Source organism: Lepidochelys olivacea (genome assembly GCF_965140295.1).
Source record: "Lepidochelys olivacea isolate rLepOli2 genome assembly, chromosome: 3".
In the NCBI taxonomy this organism is placed as follows: domain Eukaryota; kingdom Metazoa; phylum Chordata; order Testudines; family Cheloniidae; genus Lepidochelys; species Lepidochelys olivacea.
Window position 1 is genome coordinate 102,095,916 of NC_140413.1, and position 24,853 is coordinate 102,120,768.

Genomic DNA, 24,853 nt, shown 5'->3' on the forward strand with positions numbered 1-24,853 from the left:
ATGTAGTCTCTACACCTTTTACATTGTTCATTTTATGTAACAGAATAGTATCATCTGCTTGCAACCAGTAGAGGACACTGGGTAATACAACTTGCAATGATTTTCAGATTCTAACCTCTAGATGTTCAATGTTGCTTCTGAGTTCTGTTTGCTAAAGTTCACTTACCTTTGGAACTGTTTTGATACCATTTATCATTAGGATCTTAAAATTATCACTTAAGAAATATTAATATATATATACTGAAAGGAGAATAGCTTTATGATAAAAGCTATGGTCTTTCATCTTTGGGTCATCAGTGGAAATCCAAAAGGAAAGCCCTTTGTTGCTGTGCTTACAGGGCAGCAGGTTTCACAAACCCCAGTTCAGCAACAAAATCTGTTGAGCGCTTGCTTTACAAAAATGTGAGACAGGCCTTCCAAAAAAACCCAGTGCTTAGTGTATCAGAATTACTTGATTTCTCTGCACAAAGTGATTGAACGTTCTTTTAAACTGCAAGCTTCCTCTTTACTTGTGTGTATTGTAAAGAGCTCAGAACATCCTAAGTGCTAAATAAATCATTAATCATAATAACCAAAGCACTAAGCCTAATTTGGGGCAAGTTCCAGTCTGTACTGAGACAAAGTTTAACGTACCACAGTTTGCTACCTGAACCAGTCTTCACAAGTGGGTAAACAAACAGCTCTTGATTTTCTTCTCTTTTAGCTGCTTTTTTTGTAAGCACAATCTCCAGCCAATTGCTAAATGTAGCGAGTGCAAAAATTCTAAGTATGTTATTCTAAAAATAATTGAGTCCTGGAAGAGTCCTCTTGGAAAACTTTGCCAAATAGAATCAGCTTTAGTGCTCTGCGAAACCACATGTAAAGAAATGCATACACTAAGGGGTTAAATGTAGAATTCAGGTAACCAAACCACATCAATGCATCAAGAAGAATAGGTGGTGTTGAGTAATTCATAAAGGGGTCGGTGGCAGTACAGAAGAAAAACGGAGACCAGCATATGAGAAAAACACCCATCACTATGCCTAATGTCTTTGCAGCTTTCCTTTCTCTACTTGGTGAAATGTGGTGCTTCATCTCAAATCTGATTTGTGTTTGGCTAGCTGCATCTTTAATGGATCTTGCCTGCCTCTTGGCTATAGCATATATTTTCCCATAGATGCACAACATAACAAATGCAGGGATGTAGAAGGAAATCATGGAGGACACCACACCTGAAGTTTCGCTAAAGAAGACAAAGCAGCCGCCAACACAGTGGATATGATTATAGAAAATCTCTTCTGCTCCTTTTAAGTTTAGCTCCAGAAAGATCATCCCAAAGGCAAAAATGGCAGGGACGGTCCAACTTATGACGATCATGACCACTATGATGCAAGTATTTATCTTAGATTTGTATCTCAGTGGGTCACACACAGCACAGTAGCGATCAATAGAAATGAAGGAAAGATGGAAAATGGAGGCTGTGCTGAGCATAATGTCTATGCTAGTATGGATTTTGCAGAAGAGTTCTCCAAAGTACCAGCAGTTCTCCACAGACCTCACCATGCTGTAAGGCATGATGAAGCACCCCAACAAAAAGTCAACAGTGGACATGGAAAGGATCAAGAAATTTGTAGGCGTATGGAGCTGCTTGAAGTGCGCTATTGAGACGATAACCGTCAGATTTCCAGCCAACGTGGCCATGATGATGCACACCATTAAGATATACATGGACATACGGATATTGCTTGACCAGTTGCTTTTTATGCAGGAGCCATTTACAGATTCACAGCAAAACTGCATCTTTCCTGAGATTTCAAACACACTTAAGTACGTTGTAGTCTCAGCCGGCTGGATGTTGCACAGGCAACTTTTGCCCTAATGCTGAAATGCATTTAGAGTTATTTATTGCTTTCCTGGGTATTCATCCAGCTGAGGTAACTGCAGAGAGAAAAAAAGAAAATAATAAACATATTAATCTACCAGAACTTTTAGAAAATTAATTTTATTTAATTCATTAAGGTCTTGGAGGGGATAAAAGTGTAATTCTGTTTCAAAACCAGTTTAATCATTAGATTTTTTCTGAACTGAGACTCTCCTTGGGATGAATCATGGCCCGGCTAATGCAACAGCACACCTGTTGGCCCCCCCTTATCCACCAGCTACCCGTATCATGAATAGCAGAAGCTCCACAGAGCTGCCTCAGGAAATGTACATTTTAGCAGATATAGATCTCTCCCTGCAGCAGTAAGGAGACTGGAGATATCCTCCAGATTTTCTTTTTTTAAAACTGTTTTTGTTTTAAGTTGTATCTTTCTTTCAACAGTTCTTTTAAAGAAGAGTCAGTGTCGTAGAATACTCACATTCCTCCTGAATACTGTTTGGTTTAGATTCTGCAGCCCATTTGGCAGCAGCTTCTTGGAGACATAAATCAAAGATATAGATGTCAAAGTGGACAGGCCAGACACACAGATGGTAACATCTGGAGAGAACAGGAACTTTCCACTAAGTCAAGGAAGATTCTGATCTGGCAACAAATACTCTCAGATCTGCATCGAGTAAATATCACTTACCTACAGTCACATCCTCCCTCTGTCCATCAGTCCTGTTCTCCCTCCCAGCCTGCCTATCCCTGGATGCTTTGGTTGGTTGCTATGCTGACACTAGTTCCCAGGACTCTTCTCTTTCCTTCTGGCTATGATCAGTGTAGCCTATAGGGCTAGCCTGCTTGCTTGCCTATATATCTTTTCTTATGGGTTTGATTATTTGTTTTATAATAATAGGTTTATAGATTTATATTAGAGTATTTTTGGCTGTAACGCAAGGGACCTACAGGCCACATTCTGTATGTTGAGCTTAGGCAAAGTTAGCATATATATGTTCAGGATCTTTCATCTAGATATGTGGTGATCAGCTAAAGCATAAGGTCCATATATGGTTGTGACCTTTAACATAGACATGTGAGGATGCGTTAAAGCAAGTTGGTACAGAGGGGTTATCTAAGTTTATATCCTCTTTAAACGAAACAGATACACCACAAAGAACATGCAAACAACAGGTTAGGAAAAAAATAACAGATGTAAATATGAACTAGTGGTCATTAATATGTATGTATATGTCACCTATGTCCCACAGTATTCGTGCCAGCAAGTTAAAGAAGTATGGGCTGGATGAATGGACTATAAGGTGGATAGAAAGCTGGCTAGATCGTCGGGCTCAACGAGTAGTGTTAAATGGCTCCATGTCTAGTTGGCAGCCGGTATCAAGTGGAGTGCCCCAAGGGTCGGTCACGGGGCCGGTTTTCTTCAATATCTTCATTAATGATCTGGAAGATGGCACAATTGCACTCTCAGCAAGTTTGCAGATAACCGAGCAGCTAGGCAGCAGTTTTGCAGAAAAGGATCTAGGGGTTACGGTGGATGAGAAGCTGGATATGAGTCAACAGTGTTGCCCTTGTTGACAAGAAGGCATTTTGGGCTGTATAAGTAGGAGCATTGCCAGCAGATCGAGGGACCTGATTGTTCCCCTCTATTTGGCATTGGTGAGGCCCCATCTGAAGTACTGTGTCCAGTTTTGGGCCCCACACTACGAGAAGGATGTGGAAAAATTGGAAAGAGTCCTGCAGAGGGCAACAAAAATGATCAGGGGGGCTGGAGCACATGACTTATGAGGAGAGGCTGAGGAAACTGGGATTGTTTAGTCTGCAGAAGAGAAGAATGAGGGGGGATTTGATGGCTGCTTTCAACAACCTGAAAGGGGGTTCCAAAGAGGATGGATCTAAACTGTTCTCAGTGGTAGCAGATGACAGAACAAGGAGTAATGGTCTCAAGTTGCAGAGGGGAGGTTTAGGTTGGATATTAGGAAAATCTTTTTCACTAGGAGGGTGGTGAAGCACTGGAATGCGTTACCTAGGGAGGTGATTGAAATCTACTTCGTTAGAGGCTTTTAAGGTCAGGCTTGAGAAAGCTCTAGCTGGGATGATTTAGTTGGGGATTGGTCCTGCTTTGAGCAGGGGGTTGGACTAGATGACCTCCTGAGGTCCCTTCCAACCCTGATATTCTATGATTCTATCTATATGCACAAACATGCCAGCCTATAAAGTAAGTGTACCCTGATATATTGTGGGTGAAAAATTATGTTTGGACATAAAAGGAGGACTCAAACATCAAGCTCTATAAGAAGGGTAACCCACCATGCCTAGGTAGTTTCTTTGTTCATAGTTCAGGGTTTATTATTCTTTTATTAGTCTATTAATTGGTAGTTTTAATTCTTAAGTTTTAAGTCAGTTAGTTAAGTAAAACTCTTACATCACCTTTTCTAGTCTTTCTATAGATTTTAGCTCTCTAGCTTCTCATAAGCTCTGCACCTCCCACTCAAGAATTTAGGAACCTGGACCTGAACTCTCTTGGCATGCCAGAGGCGAGGCTGCTCCTTTGTGTCTTACCACCAGGTTATCAAGGAAGGGTGTGAGTATATTAATCAAAAGCTTTATAGTATATAATACCATATGTATCTCTAGAACAATATTATTGCCCTATAACTCTGATTCTTTTTCCATTTAATTACTATTTAATTACTATTCCATTTATCTCAATGTGAGTGTCCTTGTCATATACCCCAAGGGTCCTTGCAAACTCTGTGGAGCCTAATAAGGACAAAAGCCTTATTATCTTCTGATCAAGTTAGTTGGTGAGCCTATAACCCATATTATCTAAAATAATAATATTAACCTTCTAAAATCAGGCAACCTCAGTGATACGAGCAGGGATGATAAATCATGGCTTATTTGATCTTGGAAGCAGTGTGGACAGCTTTGGAGTCTGTGGGTCTCTGCGCCAGCTCCCATTCTTCTGAGTCTTTGGCCTCTCTGGGACAAGCCACTCAACAACATTGCCTTGCTTGTGGATGCACAGCTAAACAACAGAGAATATCCATTTCTCATTAGGGCTCTTTGCCTGCTTCAGCGTCATTATAACTTAGGCGAGAGATCCTGGTATCATCTTCTATTTTTCTGAAATATTGCATTAGGCTGCAAAAGTATTATGAAAAGCCCCTTGTCTGTATGCTTTCTTTATAGATTGCTAACTCTTAAGGGCTATCTTTCTTAAAGTGTCGGAATATGCCACCCGCTCAGTGAATAAATAAGAGCGTCTGTCTGTGTTTGTGGGGGAGGATGTAGTGTGGAAATGCTAATGTGGCCTAGTGAATAGAACACTTCCCAGCACTCCCACTGACCTGCTGAGGAACCCTGGATAAATCACTTTTCTCTGTGCCTCAGTTTTCCTAACTGTAAAATGCAGATGATCCTGACCTCCTTTGTAAAGTGCTTTGAGATCTATGGATGAAAAGCCATACATGAGAGCTAGGGACTGTTATTAATGTATTCAGTGAGATTCCATGTAGGAGTGGGGATGTACCTATATGAAGTAGTGTGCAAGCTCAGGGCCTACGTGAGGAAACAGAAGGTGTCTGTGGAAAGAATATAGTATGGGGAATGTAGGGCCTTATTCTGCTCTCAGTTACACCAACTGAGATTCTTTGGATTTGACATGATAACTGAGAGCAGAATCAGGACCAAAGTATGCACATTTGTGCATTTTTAAAATTATTTTTGAGTTGCAGGAGCACAGGATGTTTTTTAATCTGGTTGTCATCTCAGATTAATACCATGGTACAGTTTCAGTACAGCGGTGATCAGTAAGTGCGAAGACGTAATTTAAAGACTTTAGAAGAAAAGGAATGCCACTGTCTACATTACTGTCAGTGTTAATCCTAGATGTTAGAACTATGCTTTTTTGAGTCTATTCATAACAAAATAGACATCTCTTTAATATAAAACTATTAAAACTCACTGCTATTGTCACTCGAGCTAACTTTGACACACACGTGCTGCCCGCGATTGACATGTCTTCATGTACTACAGTCACACTTCCCAGCTGCAGCACAGACACACCTTTAGGGCTTGTCTGCACTGTAAACACTAAATTAAATGGGTTAGTCTCTAAGGTGCCACAAGTACTCCTTTTCTTTTTGCGGATACAGACTAACACGGCTGCTACTCTGACACCTGTAAACACTGTAGCAGTGCAGCAACGCCACAGTGAAGATGCTACCTGTGCCGACAGGAGGGCTTCTCCCATATGAGTTGGTAGGCCACCTCCTTGAGAGGCAGTAGCTAGGTCAACAGGAAAATTCTCCCATCAACCTAGTGCTGTCTACACCAGGGGTTAAGTCAGTTTAACTGCATCACTCAAGGGTGCGAATTTTTCATAGCCCTGAGCAACAGTTATACCAACCTAATTTCCTAGTGTCAACCAGGCCTTAAAGTGTCATCTAAAAAAATGTTAAGTGTAGACAATCATCCCCCCTAATTCCTTCAGAAGTGATATTTATATAGCATCCTACTGCCTCTTCCATTACTTAAGAAAATAGGTGGTCCATGAAAGGTTGGTTTCTACAGATCCATCTTGTACTGGTAATAAATGATATCCCGAAGAGTTTTAGACTGCTTTACACACAGAGCTTCCTTTAATGTTAGTCTTTTGTGTCTGATTTTATTGTAGCTTTGGAGAATGTCATAGAATCAGAGTTTAGCTCCCAATTACAGCCACACCCTAGGAAGAAAGTAGCTCATTACCAGATATTAAAATAAAGGGCATTCTTTTTTCTTAACAACAAAGCAAGGTCCCACCCTAGTTCTAATGAAATCTTGCCAAATGGTAAAGTATAATCAGACTTGGCTTCAGCCGTGAGCACACTTAGAATTGTAATAGCCTTTCTTCATTTTAGCAGGCATGTCTTGGTCAAGTCTGGGACGGAGGCCCTATAAGGGTATCAGATAAAAGTGTGTGTGTGTGTGTGTGTGTGTGTACACAAAAACAATGTAGACACCCATTCCAAGTTCTGGGCACCCTGCTATAATTTAATTTCACAATAGCTCCCCAATGACCTCCCCAACTATAAAATAACTCCCACAATGAATAAAAAATGTTCTTTGGTCTTCAACAATCCCCATTCCAAATGCCTGGGAGGAAAGATGCAGAGTGCCCTAAAGATTAGCAGATCCAGACTCTGAGCAGACCTTTAATCGAAACTGCCCTGCCAGCAGCCCTTCCTGTTCATGACAAGGGGCATGTAGCTTGTGTACACCCTCCGATATTAACTCTGGCATTATGTCATGGGGAGAGAGGTAGCAGGTTTCTTGGGTAACTAGTCATGGCTTTATAAGCTAAACCAACACTTTGAATTCCAGCTGGAGAATCTGACTGCTAGCCTGTGCAGGTCCAAAGTACTGTGGAAAATGTATTTCTGATATGACACTCTGCTTAAGAAATAGGCTGTCACATTCTGCACTGATTTCAGTTTCCAAAGAGGTCTCAGTGTAAAGTCTAATCTTAAGGTGACAAAAGCATGGGTATGTGTAGCAAGAGCCACATTAGATGGATGAGATCACACTCTTCTGATTAGGCACAGATGAAAAAAGTGCTCATGATCACAACCGCTACCTGAACATCCAGATTAGCCCAGCATCTAGTATCACATCTAAGCCTCAAACCCTGTGTTACAAATGGCAGTCCCACACTGTCAATCAAGCATGCCAACTTCCATCAGTTCTTCTGCTGCTTTCCTCAGCTCACCAACATTATCTCCATCATGAATGGCTTGAGACACAGCCCACCAATTCTTATCCAAGCCACAAGCTCATCTAGACAACAGGGCATTTTTTCCACTACACCAGTCATATCATAGAATCATATCATAGAAGTGTAGGACTGGAATGGACCTCAAAAGGTCATCTAGTCTAGTCCCCTGTCCTCAAGGCAGGAATACATAATAACTAGGTCATTTCTGACAAGTGTTTGTCTAAACTGTTCTTAAAAACCTCTAATGACAGAGATTCCACAACTTCCCTAGGCAATTTGTTCCAGTGCTTACCCTGACAATTATAAAGTTTTTCTTAATGTCCAACCTAAACTGCTCTTGCGGCAATTTAAGCCCATTGCGTCTTGTCCTAGCCTCAAAGGTTAAAGAAAACAATGTTTCTCCTTCCTCCTCCTTGTAACAACCTTTTATGTACTTGAAAACTTATGTCCCCCCTTAGTCTTCTCTTCTGCAGTCTAAACAAACCCAATTTTTTCAGTCTTCCCTCATAGGTCATGTTTGCTAGATCTTTAATCATTTTTGTTGCTCTTCTCTGTACTTTCTCCAATTTGTCCACATCTTTCCTGAAATATGCTGCCCAGAACTTGACACAATATTCCAACTGAGGCTTAATCAGAGTGGCGTAGAGTGGAAGAATTACTTCTTGTGTCTTGCTTGCAACACTCCTACTAATACATCCCAGAATGATGTTTGCTTTTTTTCACAACAGTGTTACACTGTTGACTCAAATTTAGCTTGTGATCCACTATGACCCTCAGATCCCTTTCTGCAATACTCCGTCATTTGTAGTTATTTCCCATTTTCTATGTGTGCAACTGATTGTTCCTTCCTAAGTGGAGTACTTTGCATTTGTCCTTATTGAATTTCATCCTGTTTACTTCAGACCATTTCTCCAGTTTGTCAAGATGATTTTGAATTTTAATCCTGTCCTCCCAGACTGTTATTGTCTGAGAACTTTGTAAGTGTGCTCTCTATGGTATTATCTAAATCAGTTATGAAGATATTGAATGGAACAGGACTCAGGACCAATCCATGTGGGACCCCACTTGATACGCCCTTCCAGCTAGACTGTTAACCACTGATAACAGCTCTCTGGGACCACTTTTCCAACCAGTTATGCACCTGCCTTATAGTATGCACCAGCATTCATCCTGGCTGTATTTCCCTAGTTTGTTTATGAGAAGGTCATGCGAGACAGTATCAAAAGCCTTACTAAATTCAAGATATACTACTCCTTTCTATCCCAAGGCATGTTACCCCTGACAGAGAAAACTATTAGGTTGGTTTGGCGCTATTTGTTCTTAACAAATCTAGGTTGACTGTTAATTATCACCTTATTATACTTATCATACTTATTACACTTATACTTATCTTCTAGGTGTTTGAAAATTGATTGATGATTAATAGCTCCATTATCTTTCCGGGTACTGAAGTTAAGATGACTGGTCTGTAATTCCCCGGGTTGTCCTTATTCCCCTTTTTAGAGATTGGCACTATATTTGCCCTCTTCCAGGCCTCTGGAATCAATCCTGTCTTCCATGAGTTTTCAAAGATCACTGATTGTTCAGATATCTCCTCAGTCAGTTCCTTGAGTATTCTAGAGGAGGCATTGCATCAGGTCCTGCCAACTTGGAGACATCTAACTTGTTCTTTCCCCTAATTTTAGTTAGTTCTTTCCCTATTTTAGCTTCAGATCCTACCTAATTTTCACTGGCATTCACTATGTTAGATGTTCAATCACTACAAACCTTGTCAGACATGATATAGACATAAAGGTGGATGTTACCAGAATATTGAATACATTGTAGCCCATAACCCCTCATTAGCCTTACCAATGATATACTCATTCAAGAGAGTCCCCTGGGTACCCTGCATGACAGAAGCCTAGGACAAAGGTACAATTGCCAACCACTACTCAGAAAGACAGCAGAAGAGCCATTAAAAGCATTTCAGCTACCCCTGCTAGGGTCTGCTGATGTCTCAACAAAAAACTCATAGTCAATGGTAACAAAGGTTGCTGCTGGACCTACTAGAATCAGAACAGTCATATTTAGAAGTATAAAGGACTTTAAAGTGGGTGTAGAGAGGCCCTAGTATAGTAATATCATCTGTAGCTATGGGACTTATGACTAATGCAACCAGTGCAGATTCCACTCCCGAGCAAGCCCTAATAATTCAACTGTCCAGGATAAAGTAAAAATAAAAATAAATCAACAGATATAAAAACACTGTCAGAGCTGACCTCCCCGGACTTTTCTAAATTGCTTTTCCTCGTCTCTCCCCAGAAACTAAAAAAGGATGGATACCGGTAAATAGTTCCCAAGAAAGGAGGTGCCAAGAGTTTGTTTCTTGAAAGGAAACCTCACAATGGCTTCTTTAAGAATAGCTGGTGCCTTGACCCCACAGGGAAACATTGACAGTCTTCCCCCATCTAAAACTAGTCAGATAATCTCATGGGTCTTTCACATTTACAGCACCCAATCCCTAGTAGTTCTTTCGCCCCCACAGATTGGATACTAGGAAAGACCTAACATTAAAAATTAAGCTCTGTGAACTCTCACTGCCAAAATATAATGGAACAGCATTTTTTCCTAAGTTTTAACTATGGTTTAAACAGCTGCCTTTTCTCACAATTTTTTCTTAATCTCCATGCCGGTGGCTCCTTTTTGTTATATAAAATTAGTGTAAATACTGTATTCAACTAATGCGTACTTTAGCTTCCTTTATTCTAACATCAACAAAGCACCCAAGCCCCAGAACATTACATTTAGAAGATGTTTGTATTACCAATGAACCTTCCACAGTACATCTGATATTTGCTTTTGCTCATCATGCTGTTAAACCATGTAAATATTTTATTTCAGATGTTTAAAAAGAAGACACTTGCTTCAGGGTTTAATAGAAGTCTCTAACTTTAAAAACTGTAGATTTAAAAAAGTCATTTTGAAGGATATAAAACATTAATTACAAGCAGTACTTATTCATGTAGAGTTTGTGCTTATTTTTTTCCCCCATCACCACTAATAGTCAGGAGTTAAACCATACCTGCAATATTTACTAAGTCCATCCATGGTACGGAAGCAGCACACCAGTTTGAAGCTAGGGTTTGTGCTCTAGAGAAGATTAAAAACTTTATTTATAACCTGGACATAAATCTGGGCTTGGATGACAGTAAAAATTGGCTTCCATCAAACAAATGAGGAAAGAGGGAAGAAATCTTTTTTATGTCCTCTGTTTTTACAGAGGACAAACACAGTAGTTGGTTATTAGCAAACACTATTTACATTTTATCTTCTATATGATTAGAATAATAATCAAAGCGAGGATGGAGAATTCCTGTCTGTAAATGACTCACATGCAATGATTTTATGGCCTGAAATAGAACCTCAACCCACCTGGTAGTTCCAGTCAGTAATACCCAGGAAATACCCTGTCAAAGTCATTGTAATTGTTTGTTACACAATAAATCTTCTGGGATTTATATTTTTCATGTTCCACTTTTGTGCATCTGACACCATTGCTGCCAATTTGCATCTGTTATTTATCCGATAGGGGAAATTAGAGGGTGCCTTGTTACTATGGTAAAGAAGACTGGATTGTACAAGTCGATAAGATTAAGCAGATGAGTTTATTTTTGGTTGGTTGGTTGGTTTGTCTGTCAGACAAACACTCTGGGCAAGATTCTGCTCCAATTGAAGTCAATGGGACTATTCATTGAAGTAAAACAAGCTGCTATAGTTCTAGTTAAGACCAACTTTCTGTTGAAAGCTTGATTATTCTCAGTGCTCTAAAATCCACACAGTTGCTTGAGTTTTGGCATGACCCATCAGGATGTGGGGTTCTGTTAGTGATCCAAATTTGGGGCATTTGACCACAAGGTTCCTGCAGAACAGCACCCAGAAAAAATAAACATTTTTTTAAAGTTGAAAGATTCTGGGAACCTATTTCTGTTCGCAGATAGACGTTAAACCAGAGCTGAGATCATCATTAAGGTTAAGATTCTGTCATGGGTATTTTTAGTGAAACTCAGGGATGGGTTGCGGGCAATAAACAAAAATTCACAGAAGCCTGTAACCTGTCCCTGACTTTTACTAAAAATACTCAATCGTTGCTCCAGCCCCAGAGATGCTGACCCAACCCCAGCTACTGCTTCAGCCCTGGGGCCGCTGCTCTAGTGGCCTTGGGGCTGACAGCTGATCCAGTTTTTCCCCAGAGGAAGTCCTGGGGGTTCTGGAAAGTCACAGAATCTGTGACCACCATGACAAAATCCCATCCTTAATCATTATGCAGCAGGGTCTCCAGTGCTGGAGGGTTACCCGGAAGGAGTGCCTGGCACCCACCATCTCTTGCGGGAAAATCAAATTAAAACATTTTAAAAAGAGTTTGCTTCTCCGGTTAGGTGCTTGAGAAGGTCTGCATGCCTATTTGTGCACCTAATGGATTATACCAAGCATGTGCAGAGAGAGAGGCTAACTACCTGGAAAACTACCTCTACATTATAGGACATTGGTGGGTCTAACTATGTATAATAGTATTTGACTCTGAGCCCCACCGCAGCCACTGAGGGTTCAATTCCACTGCAGGGCAGAAATCTGAATTTAAAAAAGCAGGCATATTGCTCAAATCTGCCTTTATCAAAGGGGGATCTTTATTTTATAGAAATGTAATCTGAGTACAGGAGAATATTCAGAAAGCACTAAAACTAGTTTTTGAAAATAAAATAAATACATGAGCAAATGTTCACTGGGAGGGGAGAGTGATTAAACATGGAAGAAGAAAAGGAGTACTTGTTTCACCTTAGAGACTAACAAATTTATTTGAGCATAAGCTTTCGTGAGCTACAGCTCACTTCATCGGATGCATTCAGTTGAAAATACAGTGGGGAGATTTACATACACAGAAAACATGAAACAGTGGGTGTTACCATACACACTGTAAGGAGAGTGATCACTTAAGGTGAGCTATTACCAGCAAGAGAGCGGGGGGAGATGGGATGGGGGAGAATAAACAAGGGGAAATAGTTTTACTTTGTGTAATGACCCATCCACGCCCAGTCTCTATTCAAGCCTAAGTTAATTGTATCCAGTTTGCAAATTAATTCCAATTCAGCAGTCTCTCATTGGAGTCTGCTTTTGAAGTTTTTTTTGTTGAAGAATTGCAACTTTTAGGTCTGTAATTGAGTGACCAAACAGATTGAAGTGTTCTCCAACTGGTTTTTGAATGTTATAACATGGAAGGGTAGGCAGAGATAGAGAAGGGGTGGCAGCTCAGGTTATGGGGAGGGGATGAGAGCAGTGGGACACTGGGAAGAGGAATATGAGGGTAAGTGACAAGGAGACTGGGGACAATAGGGTCAGGTGTACCTGTCTGCCCCACATTCCCATCCTGCATTTACAGGTGCCCACAGCACATCTACAGGGGTGAAACACACCTCCTTTCCTGTCCTCCCTTATGTAAGCCAAGCTCTGGAGTGGATATGCCTATTGCGGTGGGGTTTCTGAGCCCTGCTCCCCGCCCCCCATGTGTGCCAGGATTTGCAGTGAGGCGGCGCATTTGTGAGGGTGTGATCTGTTGTAATAATTGGGCCTACAACTTTACTCTAATTGTAAGGACACCTGTAAAAAGTGAGTTCAAGTTTATAAAATGTCACAATAAGCTAAATCAATATATGTTGATGGGAAAAGGCACAAAAGGGAGACAAACAGACTAAATTAGTACAAACAAAAAGGCCTAGTAATATAATTCAAGGACAGTGTTAAGATCACGCCTGGTTAAAAAAAAAGAAAAAAAAAAAAGAAGTGTGGGACAGAAAATCATTGAACCAAAATTAGGTGTGTCATATGGACTTTGAATGGAGGTAAGGTGAAATGCAACAATTGCTGACTAAAAGAGGGGAAGGAGTGAGACGTACCTGCCCCCCTAACACTACTTTTCAGAGTAGCAGCCGTGTTAGTCTGTATTCGCAAAAAGAACAGGAGGACTTGTGGCACCTTAGAGACTAACCAATTTATTTGAGCATAAGCTTTCGTGGGCTACAGCCCACTTCATCGGATGCAGAGAATGGAACATATAGATAGACAGATAGATAGATAGACAGACACACATGCAGAGAGGGTGGAAGTTGCCATACAGACTGTGAGAGGCTAATTAGTTAAGATGAGCTATTATCAGCAGGAGAAAAAAAACTTTTGTAGTGATAATCAAGATGGCCCATTTAGACAGTTGACAAGATGTGAGGATACTTAACATGGGGAAATAAATTCAATATGTGTAATGACCAGGCCATAATACCACTGGCTCTTCTTTGACCTCATCCTGAGAGATGTCCTGACCAGACTGGGCCATGCCAGAACAAGGTACTCGGATAGCAACTCCACTTCCACTGGTTAAATCCCAACCACCACACTTTGTTGTGTTCCACCCCCGCCCCGCCTTCCTGCACCACTGTGTCCTTTTCCTTCTCTATCTTATTTCTTCTATTTCTCATCTTTTTCCTTTTTCTTTCTCTCTAATAACAGTCTGGCTTAGCTGGCCAAGATTGCATATTTTACAATACGGCTGTAAGCCTGTGACCATAAAGGCAACTAAATGCAATACCCTAAACAGCCTGACACCAGTGCAAGTTTGCCAGCTCTTGGAGTGACTAATAAGATCATGTGCTGTGCCTGAACTTTTCCAGACGTGAGGTTGTAAGTGACTCAACACCAGAGATAGAAGCCGCTTTTCCTACCTTTGTTGTTCTTTTCTCTCCCCTTTTGTGTGTGTCCTGTTTTGTCTTCTGGGATCAAATGTGATCATATTTCAGCAATGACCGTGCATCTCAACTAACTTCCTCTCTTTTCTTCTGAACGGACAGTCAGTTATTACCATTTAAGAGACTATCAGATAGGGGTTTTTTGCCTCTAAAAACAATCTTCTGCTAATGAGAAAGGGATCAAGGACTATAATTAAAATGAAAGTCTTATTTAGTACTTTACATATCAAATGCTTTAACTGTTTTTCCTTCTTTTTATGTATCTTTAATTAAAGATTTAAAAAAATTAATGGTGTGTTTGCCACGAAACTAAGCTGGTTGAGGTCTCTGGACATCCAACCCTGAACCTTGTTTAACCCTGTGTAATGCTGGACAGTGACAGAGTCATATTAAAAACTTTAATTCTTTGGGTCCATATATTCCATCTAAATTAATACAACTGACCCCCTTCCCTGCCATGTGAGCCAGGGTCTGGGGGATCTTGCTTTTCTGGGACCCTCTCCCTACCTCCACATATAAGCCAGAATCCAGGGAAGCCACCCTCTGAATGAGGAGCTTAGCACAGGCATCTTTGGAACATAAACCGAGAACACACACTGCTGATATTGGGGTGAGGACATAGCCTGAGAACCAGTATGCTTGACACACATTAGAAAATCTCCAGCACATGTGTGGAGGATGGGAACACCCACTGACATGAATGGAGTAGATCCCTTGTCTCAGCCCTCTTGTTCCAGACTGTATTCATCTCTTCCAGCTGAGAACATCTGCCTGAGATGAATGGGTCACTGGACACCTCTCTGAGCCTGCAGAGCTGACGTTTGAAACTCACCCTGGGCAGAAATCTGAGAATAACTTGAAAACATTTGGGGAAAATCTGCCTCCGTCAAGGGTCATTTTTCTTCATATAGACATATTTAGAGAAATGTAATCTGAGGAAAGGGAAGAGGGGAGGGGGGTTAATGTAAGCGGGAGGGGGTGGACAATATCAGGGATAGCAGAGGAAGTTGGTGGGCTCGGGGTGTGGGGCAGGCTTTCAGCCCCAAATTCTCCCCTTCTGTGTTTCTACTGGAAACTAGGGGAGCCCCACCTCTCTGCAAGGGGTCTGAGCTGTGTGTTCTGGGCAAGCCTGCGCCTCTTGAGGTGTCTGAGATCCTCTTTTCTGTACCTCCAAGTGAGCTGGGATCTGGGGTGGGAGGGACCGAGGACAACACACATTTGAACATCTGAAATCCAGACAATAAACAGGTAAGATAGACATCACCCCTAGGTGGGGTGGAGGGCTGGCCAGAGTGTGTGGGGGAAATGGGCACAATTTCAAGGAGGAGTGGAGTGGGTGGACATGGGACATCGTTGGGGAAGCCTGGCTGAAGCAGGGGCAGGAGGCCCAGCTGGAGGTGGGCAGTAGGAATGAGAGTCCAGATCTCTGTCCAGCTCAGGCTATGTAACCAAGGTAGCATGTGGCTTTCTAGTAAGCTCCTGCCTGTGGTATATGTACACAGCACCATAGGGCAGGAGACAATAAGGAACTACATACATGTTAATGGGTCTTGTACATTGCAGTTTAATGGGATGGAAAAGGGGAGGGAAGCTGAAAATGCTGGTAAGGGATGGAAAATGAGAGAGACACACCAGTCTTTCCTCACATGCTTAAAGTTACTGGAACAACCATGTAATAAAACCGGCAAGGTTTTGGGACATAGACCATGGATAAAATGTCTCTCACTGACCTTTTAGCAACTCCCTGCAAACATTTCAGAGCATAACCATTATCTCCATTCCACTACAACAAAATGTAAAGGTAGGGGGAAAGGCACTGAGAAATCACAGAGCAACCGTGTGGCCTAGTGGAAAGACCACTGGACTGGGACTGTTCCTAGCACTGCCACTGGCCTGCTTGGTGACCTTGGGCAAATTACTTCACCTCTCAATGCCTCAGTTTCCCATCTGTAAAATGGGGATAATGATGTAAAGTTCTTTGAGAGCCTCTGGTGAAAAGCACTAAATAAAAGGTAGGTCTTTAGATTATTACCTAGCTGTAGTAGCATGTTGTCAACTGTAAACATAAGTCCGAACTACAACTAAATGACCATTAACTCCTGCCAACAAACATTTCTCTTCTGTTTAAAAAATTAGGAAATTAAATGGTAAAATACTTTGCTAATGAAGAGTTCAGGCTGCCTGGTGATAGTGCCTGTCCTTCGAGAACACAGAGCTCAAACTTCTGAAAGCAGGAAATACAGAGTTAAAGCAAATGCCCATGCAACCTTAACTCTGTCCTCTTTGAGCAATGCCCCAAACACACCCATAACACACATGCTTCCACTCTGCTTTTCACTGTAATGAACAGGTACTTCCTGCTCTTGCTCTACATTCAAACATGGAATCTGCTCCCTGACAGAACACCACAGTTGTAAAATTTAACGACTTCATCCCCCCTTCACACTTGCGCACAGGACACCACCTAAACCTCTGCTTTCCCCTACCCAGCATTAAATCCACAGACTGCTCTCAGATCCCACCTCACTACTGACCATACCATAGGAAGAAGTTCTCAGTGCCCTCCTATCTACACAATTCTGTATTGAAATGATGCAGACTGGAACCGCAAGGTACATAGGCGCCTCTTTCCTTTTCTAACACACATCAGGGGACTCGACCCTTTTCAGACGTTTGAGTTTTACTGAACTTGACATTCTGGGCAACGTAAGTTGTCACTGGACAACCTTACTCTGTGTTAATGAACTTTTTTTTGCCTTTTAATTATTCCTTCATACCTGAACAAACAATACTCTTTGCTGAACATATCATGTTATTGATTTCACCCCATTCTTCCAATGTATTACAATTCTACTGTATTTCAACTCTACCGTTCAATGCATTTGTGATCCTTGCCACCTTTAGTTTGCTATTAGAGAGCACTATTTACAGATTTTGTCTTCTATATAATTGGAATAGTAATTATGGAGAGGAAGGGGATTTCCGTGGATAAATGACCATCATGTGATGATTTTATGCCCTGAAATATAACTTCAATTTTTTTTAAGTATAGCCTCATTTTCCAAGTGTCAGAACCTCATTGCATATAAACTGGGGGTAAGACTATAGTCTGATTAAAATTTTCTTTGGAGTTGGACCCAGAAATGATTCCACTCAGGATAAGACACATTTGACACGAGCTAGAGAGGTAAAATTTTCATCTAGCTGTGAAACTCAAATCCACAAAGTTCAAAGATTCTGATTCAGGCTCATCTTCAGATTTGACCTTTACTGATTACTAGACCTGGGCAAATAATTTACAAGTAATTTGCAAGGCAAAAAATCACCTCATTTTCTGATCAAAAAGTGTCCGTGAAAGTATTGTGATTTTCTCGGATTTATTCATCATTTGACATTATCTCCTGAACCATTTCTGTGAATAAGTTTTAGTCCGTACTTTGTTTGCAAACGTTTAGTTGAAAACATTCAATGCTTGAATTTCAAGCTATCTTGATTGGAGATAGGGGTCACATGTATTACTTCTATTTCCTGATTGGCTGAGTAACTCTTATAAAACCATTTTCTGATGTCGTTATGCAAGATTACTAATTCAGAAGTCACTTTCTATTACTGTTCTAAAACATTCACTTACCACTCACTGTTTTTGTGAACATTAGGAAATTCATTTCCTAAAATATTTTCACAAGGCAAACACAAAAGAGGAGCAAACCATGAAAAATAAACCAGACAAATATTCTCAAACGTTTTCCCAGTACTCACTCAGCTCTAATGCTTACCTGAAGACACAAATTTCATTCCTGGATTGCTGCTTCATATTTAAAAGTAACACTTGATTGCATTTGCATCTGTTTTATAAGGGCATTTAATACATAACAAACCTTGAAAACTAGTTTTAATTTTTGTAAGGTATATATTTTTTAATGTTCAGAAAAATATTACTGTAAAAAATGAAACAGTAGCCTGTACATTTGTATTTAGATTCAGGGACTCTTTGGTAAATATAATTATGGTGTATTTTCCATTTGTTTTCTTCCTTATATAAAATATTAATAACCTTGATATTGCCTTTGAAAATGAAACTGGTTCATCTAAACATCTGACCTACCATGAAAATGGTGCCATCTTGAAAAATCTTAGTGGATCCTTCTTTTTAAGAATAGCACAATCCATTCAAAATAGTAAAATGTAACAAATATCAGGCATGTGACTTTCTGCCAGAGCAACAACGAACAACCAAAGCACATGAGGGAGGGACCATAACAATTGAAACAAGGGCTACATATGGAAGATTTCAGCATGGAGAGCAGAAGCACATTTCTTCTGTGATCACAGAAGGACATTTGGGCTCATGCAGTCTAAATTCTATGAGACTGAAAATATGAAATATATATTGTTAAAGGCCTGGCCTCCTACCTTTCTCCCCACCTTCCAGGACTTGTACTCTTGATCCTCATTTGCTGTTTGCTTGTTCTAGCAGCATTCTTTACTTTTAAAGACGGCCTCAAGAGACAGCCTAGCCTGCTCCTTGCTGTCATGACAGTTGTGGGGACCATAATTCTCAGGGCGTAGACCCCTGCTACACAGCCAAAGAAGCCCACAGAGGCCACCAGGCTACTGCTTGAGGACCCTATTTGTTAATGAATACAGCCCTCAGCCATTTCTAGGAAACCATTGCTAACATTAATAGTGTTTCAAGCAAACCATTTATTTCGTCAGCCCACTTAAGAATAGTTGTATGATTCTGACACTTATTTGTTTAAAGGGTAATGTTTATAGGTAAATTGAGTTCCTTTAAAGGAGGTTTACTTGTTTAATAAATGTTATGGACATATTATGAGCATCACAAGATTGTCTAAGAGTGGAACAAAACCATGTATGTAGTCACCTTTACCCAAACTTCTCGAAAGGTAACACAAAATATCTCCTTTAAAAGGCTCATTGTGTACAAAGACTGATATCATGTACATTTATCAGCCTAGCTCTGCTTACTCTACTGAACAAACAGATTGAATCCAGCAGCCTAATCAGCTAATATCTACTTGCTAAAAGCAGCTACTAGAAATGCATTTAATATAAATACCTAACCACCTATTACTGGAGGTATAACGTCTACTGTTGAGAAGCAACAATTTCCTGTTTCCCAATAGAAATGTCACAGTATTCCTTTAAAATTGTGATGTTGCTGAACATCAATGATATAGCATTACGTTGAACGCCCCTGATGTAACATATGGTGGCCCTAGCTGATTTTGTCAAATGCAAAGTGAAGTGTTTGTCCTTTCCAGGACAAACACAATTAGCTACTCCTTCATTATTCCACTATTAGAGAAAGTACTGTTTGTAGCAAAATATCCCCCATGTTTATAGGTCAACTGATGCATTACTTTGTATGCACAGGGGTCTAAACTAATGCCCAATAGCTCAGTCTCTTTTTAATAATCGTGGGGTGGGATTCACAGAAGTACATAGGTGGCAAACTTCCACTGAAATCTATGGGAGCTAGGTGCTGAAGTAACTTTGTGAATACCACCCTCGGTAACTTACCATATTGATTTATATATATTATATAAAGCTAGATTTTACAGATAATAGGGCAAAGTCTGTGTTTACTTACACCCTTTCAAACATATTGGTTACAAGGTAGTCTGGCAGTGAGTTCAGCATGCTGACTTAGTTCCGTGTCAGAGTTGTGCTCTCTCTCTCACACACACACACACGTGAGTTCAACATGCTGACTTAGTTACGTGTCAGAGTTGTGCTCTCTTGCTCTCTCTCTCACACACACACACACCCCTACCTACCTACCTACCTTAATTTGTGCCAGGACTTGCCAAGGGCTGAGCCCTGGCGCCTCTAGGCTTGGCAATTCATAGCCCCGGCATCTCTGGGCTTGCTGCATCACTTATGAAAATAAAAAAATTTCTTGAGCCCCAGAACATAATTGCTTGAACCTTGGCACCTCTTTTATTACAAATTAAGCAACACATACACACACACACACAGAGGAACTGCCTAGCTGCAGTGGCCTCTCCCATCTCCCTCTGGTCACCTGGCATGAGCTGAAGGGCCAAGGTTTCTTTATTGGCATATTTACTCTTCCATCCACAACCAAGACACTCCAACTTCCAAGTACTTATTTATGTAGGCCTGCTTTTACATGAGTAAATGGTCATAGGTAAGGCCTCATTTCTTGGGAGATAAGATTAGGGAGGTAAATGGGTCAGTAAACTAAGAGACAGAATGTCTGAACTAGCTTAGGTAATAGGTGGTACATAGCTAAAGCATGCTATACAAGAATTGGTTCCTGCAAAGTAACCAAGCCAATCCCAAAATGTGTAATGCAATGTATAGTACATACAATGTAATGTGTAAATGTATATAAAAGAAGAGGTTTGCTCTGTAACTATGTAGTATGCTCTGTACCCACCCCCTACATTTAAGCCTGATAGTTTGATTGTATGCCAATGAAGAAAGCTCAGTGAACAGTTTGGAGTTGAACTGAGTTCTTGGGAATCAAGTAAATAAGGTCTCAGAGGCTACCCCAGCAATTTATAATGGACAAATCAAGATAAGCACATATACCCAACTCTAAACAGTTTACACTCCAAATGCACTCCACTCTTATGGTCAAAGTGCATAGCCAAAGGCACAATCTTGCATTGCTACTTATTGAGTATCCAATAAATTAGCAAAGAAATCCTGTGGGAAATAGGAAGATTGAGGACCAAATTGAGAAGTGATGTATCCGAGTGGTATAACCTAGTTTTCTTTACAGTAACTTTATTTAGACTCACTCTGCTGATGTGTAATAAGTCTAACTCACATGCAAAGGCTTTCTAGGGAGGTGCAAGTTAAAGCAGGGCTGAGAAGGGTGTTTAACAGTGTATTTTGTGAAATGATTGTAAATTAACTCAACTTCAACATCAAGAAAGGTGTGAATTAATGTAAAGCAGTACATGGACACTTTAGCATTAAATTTTCAAGTTGCTTGGCCACCTTTGGGTCACCCCCATGATGCAAAATTGTCCTTAAACCAGTGTAACCAGCCAGTGTAGGATTCCCCTTACACAAGGCATCAATGAGGGGCATAGAGCCTGTATAGTGGCTGTTGCATTGTCTCCTTCCTGTCCACCAGGACAGCGAGTGTGGCCAGGACATCGTTATACACCAGTAAACCGCAGATGAAATTGCCCCTTGGGGTAGCTGGCTGCTGTTGCAAATTAGAGAGGCTGCTCCAACTTGAAACAGGGACTGGACCAGCACCAGGATCAGTAGGGCATAAATGTTGCTTAAAGTCAGGTTTGAACACTCCCTTCCTGGAGCTGTGTCAAGCTCTTCCTTGCAGCAGAGCAGCATCTGAGCCAAAGAATGCACTTTAGTAGTGATTTTTTTCCTACTGTGTGAAACAAAGAGGACTTCATCCTCTTAAGACTTTTTGCAAATGGTTCAATTTTTATTAATCTTTACAGTTTGTTTGACCTTACTGGTCATTCCCAAAGGGCTGGTACCATTTCTTTGCCAGCTTAAGAATGTAAACAGCTTTGGTTTGAGAAAGGATCCAAAAATATACAGTATCTGATATTCCCATGGAGCTACCGGGCAACATGAGAGAATGTTCTCTACTGCTCCTTCTGGGTTCCCTGAGCATCAGCTCCAAGAATAGGTTCAATAATATTAGAGTGGCACTAGAAACACACAGTGAGATTTTTATTTCTACTAGTGGAAATAAAAAAAAAGAGTAAATTTTCATGCTGCTTTTACAAGTTTAGATTCAAACTGATATGCTCACTGTTAATATTTATAGTACTTGTGAGAAGAATACTTAGCTTCTTTTATCAGAGGATCTCAAAGCACTCACATAGAATAACTGTTCAAGAGCTCTTTGAGGTAGGTATCCTAAATCACAATCACACAACATAACATTATTGTTTTTTTTTTTTAAACTCAGAATAAAAGTGTACCTGAAGGGGTATTGCTGTTTCTTTCTTCTCTGTGAGACTTATACTTACAGTGCCATGACTGTTCAGTCGTCAGGTTTTTTGGAAAGGAAATTAATTAGCAGAAAAAGACACAAATGCCTAGGGAATCTCAGGTCACATGAAACAATTAGGTTTTGCATGTGTGGAGAAATAGACTTTTTAAACATAAGGGATGATTTTAATGGAAAACAGCACAATTAGGAATGGGCAAACTTGTTTTGCCTAATTTCAAACTTACTGCAACATCGTGTTCAAAAATTCAGCTTGAAACCAAATTTGGGCTTTTGGCCTTAGGAAAGACTGTGGGAAAGGATCAGGGAGGGGAATGAGAAAAAGTCATAATGAAAAATAAAAGACAGGGCCAAACTGATCCCTGATGTAACTCCATTGGCTTCAAACTCCATTGGCCAATAGTCCTACCATATACAGGGTATCACTTAAGTTAAGCTACCTGTCTTGGGGTCAGGGATATTTTATCCCTCATACAAAGCACAGATTTCCCTTTACCTAGAATACATTCTTAAAACTGACTCCCCCTTGGAGAAAAACTGGGTGTGAAATTAGAAAAAAAAATTGCAAATTAATTTTGTAAATCTTGAGAGGCTCCCAAATAGGTTTACAAAACCTTAAATTTCATGAGGTTTACCCACCCATATCTACAACCCTCAGAAGAAAATGGAAGTGGACAAAAAACAAATGTACTCCAATTTTGACCTTGATTCATATGATTTAATGTAATTAATCATGTTAATTTTAACATGTTGGGGGCTATGTGGGAGACCGAGCTAGATTTGTCATTTAAACACTGTTTCCCAAAGTAAAGGTTTAATCACAGGAATAAAATGAGAAGAGGTTGTGCCAAATACGGCTCTAAAGTATATTGATGTAAATCTGGAGTAACTTCACTGAAGTTAATTTGGAGCTACTCCAGATTTACACCAGGGTAATTTAGAGCAGTAAGTGATTGACCTCTACATTTTTTCCCACAGTATATTCAGTTAATCTAATGTAAACAGATATTTTTTCTCCCAAGCATAAGGCTTGGGAATAGCTATTTACATGCGAAACTGGTATTTTGTATCGTTCTCTCTAGTTGTGTTGTGCTGAGGGAAGTGATGATGTATCTTCCCCCAAAAATGAAAATTTAAGCCTCTTTAAATGCACAATAAAATGAATTAATTTCAAATATATAAAGAAAAAAAAAGTGGTTTTGTAGCAAAGCAAAACTCAGCTGTCCAAATCCACTAGCATAATGACATCATCAGCGTAATGTCAAAACAGAGATTTCATTCTCAATATCACTGCCATGATGATGTTTCTAACTAATTAATATCCATCCTCTGTCACAGAATAGCACTTTTTTTTACTCATGAGCAAGGAGCCACTCCTGATCCCACTAAAATCAATGCCAGGAGCAGGAATAAGCTCCGTGATGCTCCAGAGAATGATCAGAATCATAGCATTTGTTCCATTTGCGTTGTGTGAAAGACTTGTTTTTACTCCCACCCACATCTTAAAGCAGAGCTCAATCATCCTCCATTTCTTGAGCCCCCAAACCTCTCAGCGAGGTCAGTTGGAGCTCTGAGTGCTCAGGGACTGCAGGTCTGTATCCCAAGTTGACAAATATTCATTCCTGTCTCATTACAGTGGAACGTCTCCCAAATCCAAAGAAAAACTGAAGGGAAAAATCATAAGGAATAGCAATATATGATCCAAACCAAAGTATTGTAAAACCTTCGGCTAAATTCTGCTCTCGGTTATACCACTCTGCCTCTGGAGTAATTCTGCAGAAAGCAATGGATTTATTCTGAATTCAGAACGCTGTACCTGGGAGCAGAATTGTAACTATTAGCTGTGTTATCCTTTCAGCCGTTGTGACTGGCTTTTCTTGCTGATCTTTTCCACTACTACAGAGGTCGTATTTCTGTCAATGCGTCATTGTGTCAAACCCAATATTCGTTGTAGAATAACTGATCTGATTAAGTCTTTAGCACAGAATACACAGCTTTGAAACAAAATTCTTCTCTCAGCTACCAGACTAGAAACTAATTCTGTTCAAAATGTAAGATACAGAAGCTTTAAGTACCTACCCAGTAGTTAGTTCCTCATCAAAAGTCAGAGCAACCTGCAGTTCCAGTGCATTAGTGATCCATTCCACATGAATCCCACTAGTTCAGCTGTTGCACATTTGAGTCTGACTCTACTTTACAGGCTGTTGAAAAAATCATCACTATCAGGATGATGTAAACATTAACTATTAGAAAAGATAAGCAAATAATACGTCTCCTCAGACAAGCTACCAATACAGAGGAAGATAAATGCTTTTTGTTAACTCAACACTAGGGTCATGGAAATAAGTATACTAAATAAAGACAAGTGTTTATTGTGATCTAATTACAGTATGGCTGGTAGCACTACTTATTATTAAGGTTGCCCGACATTTCCCATTATAAGTCCCTGTTTTCAGTTGCCCTTTGCCAAA

General features: G+C 40.3%; 1 protein-coding gene across 2 annotated transcripts; it reads right to left on the bottom strand.

The window, feature by feature from the left end:
* Positions 1-283: 283 nt before the first annotated feature.
* TAAR1 (trace amine associated receptor 1) lies at positions 284-24,550 on the bottom strand. 2 transcript variants are annotated; one of them, XM_084622297.1, is made up of 2 exons: positions 24,462-24,550; positions 284-1,917 (listed from the first exon to the last, which is right to left on the bottom strand). In XM_084622297.1, exon 2 carries the CDS (start codon positions 1,777-1,779, stop codon positions 772-774), a length of 1,008 nt encoding a protein of 335 aa, XP_084478423.1. In that variant the 5' UTR covers positions 1,780-1,917; positions 24,462-24,550; the 3' UTR covers positions 284-771. The 2 variants fall into 2 exon arrangements, with proteins under 2 accessions (XP_084478423.1, XP_084478424.1); XM_084622298.1 differs by lacking the exon at positions 24,462-24,550 and adding an exon at positions 4,707-4,784.
* Positions 24,551-24,853: the final 303 nt, after the last annotated feature.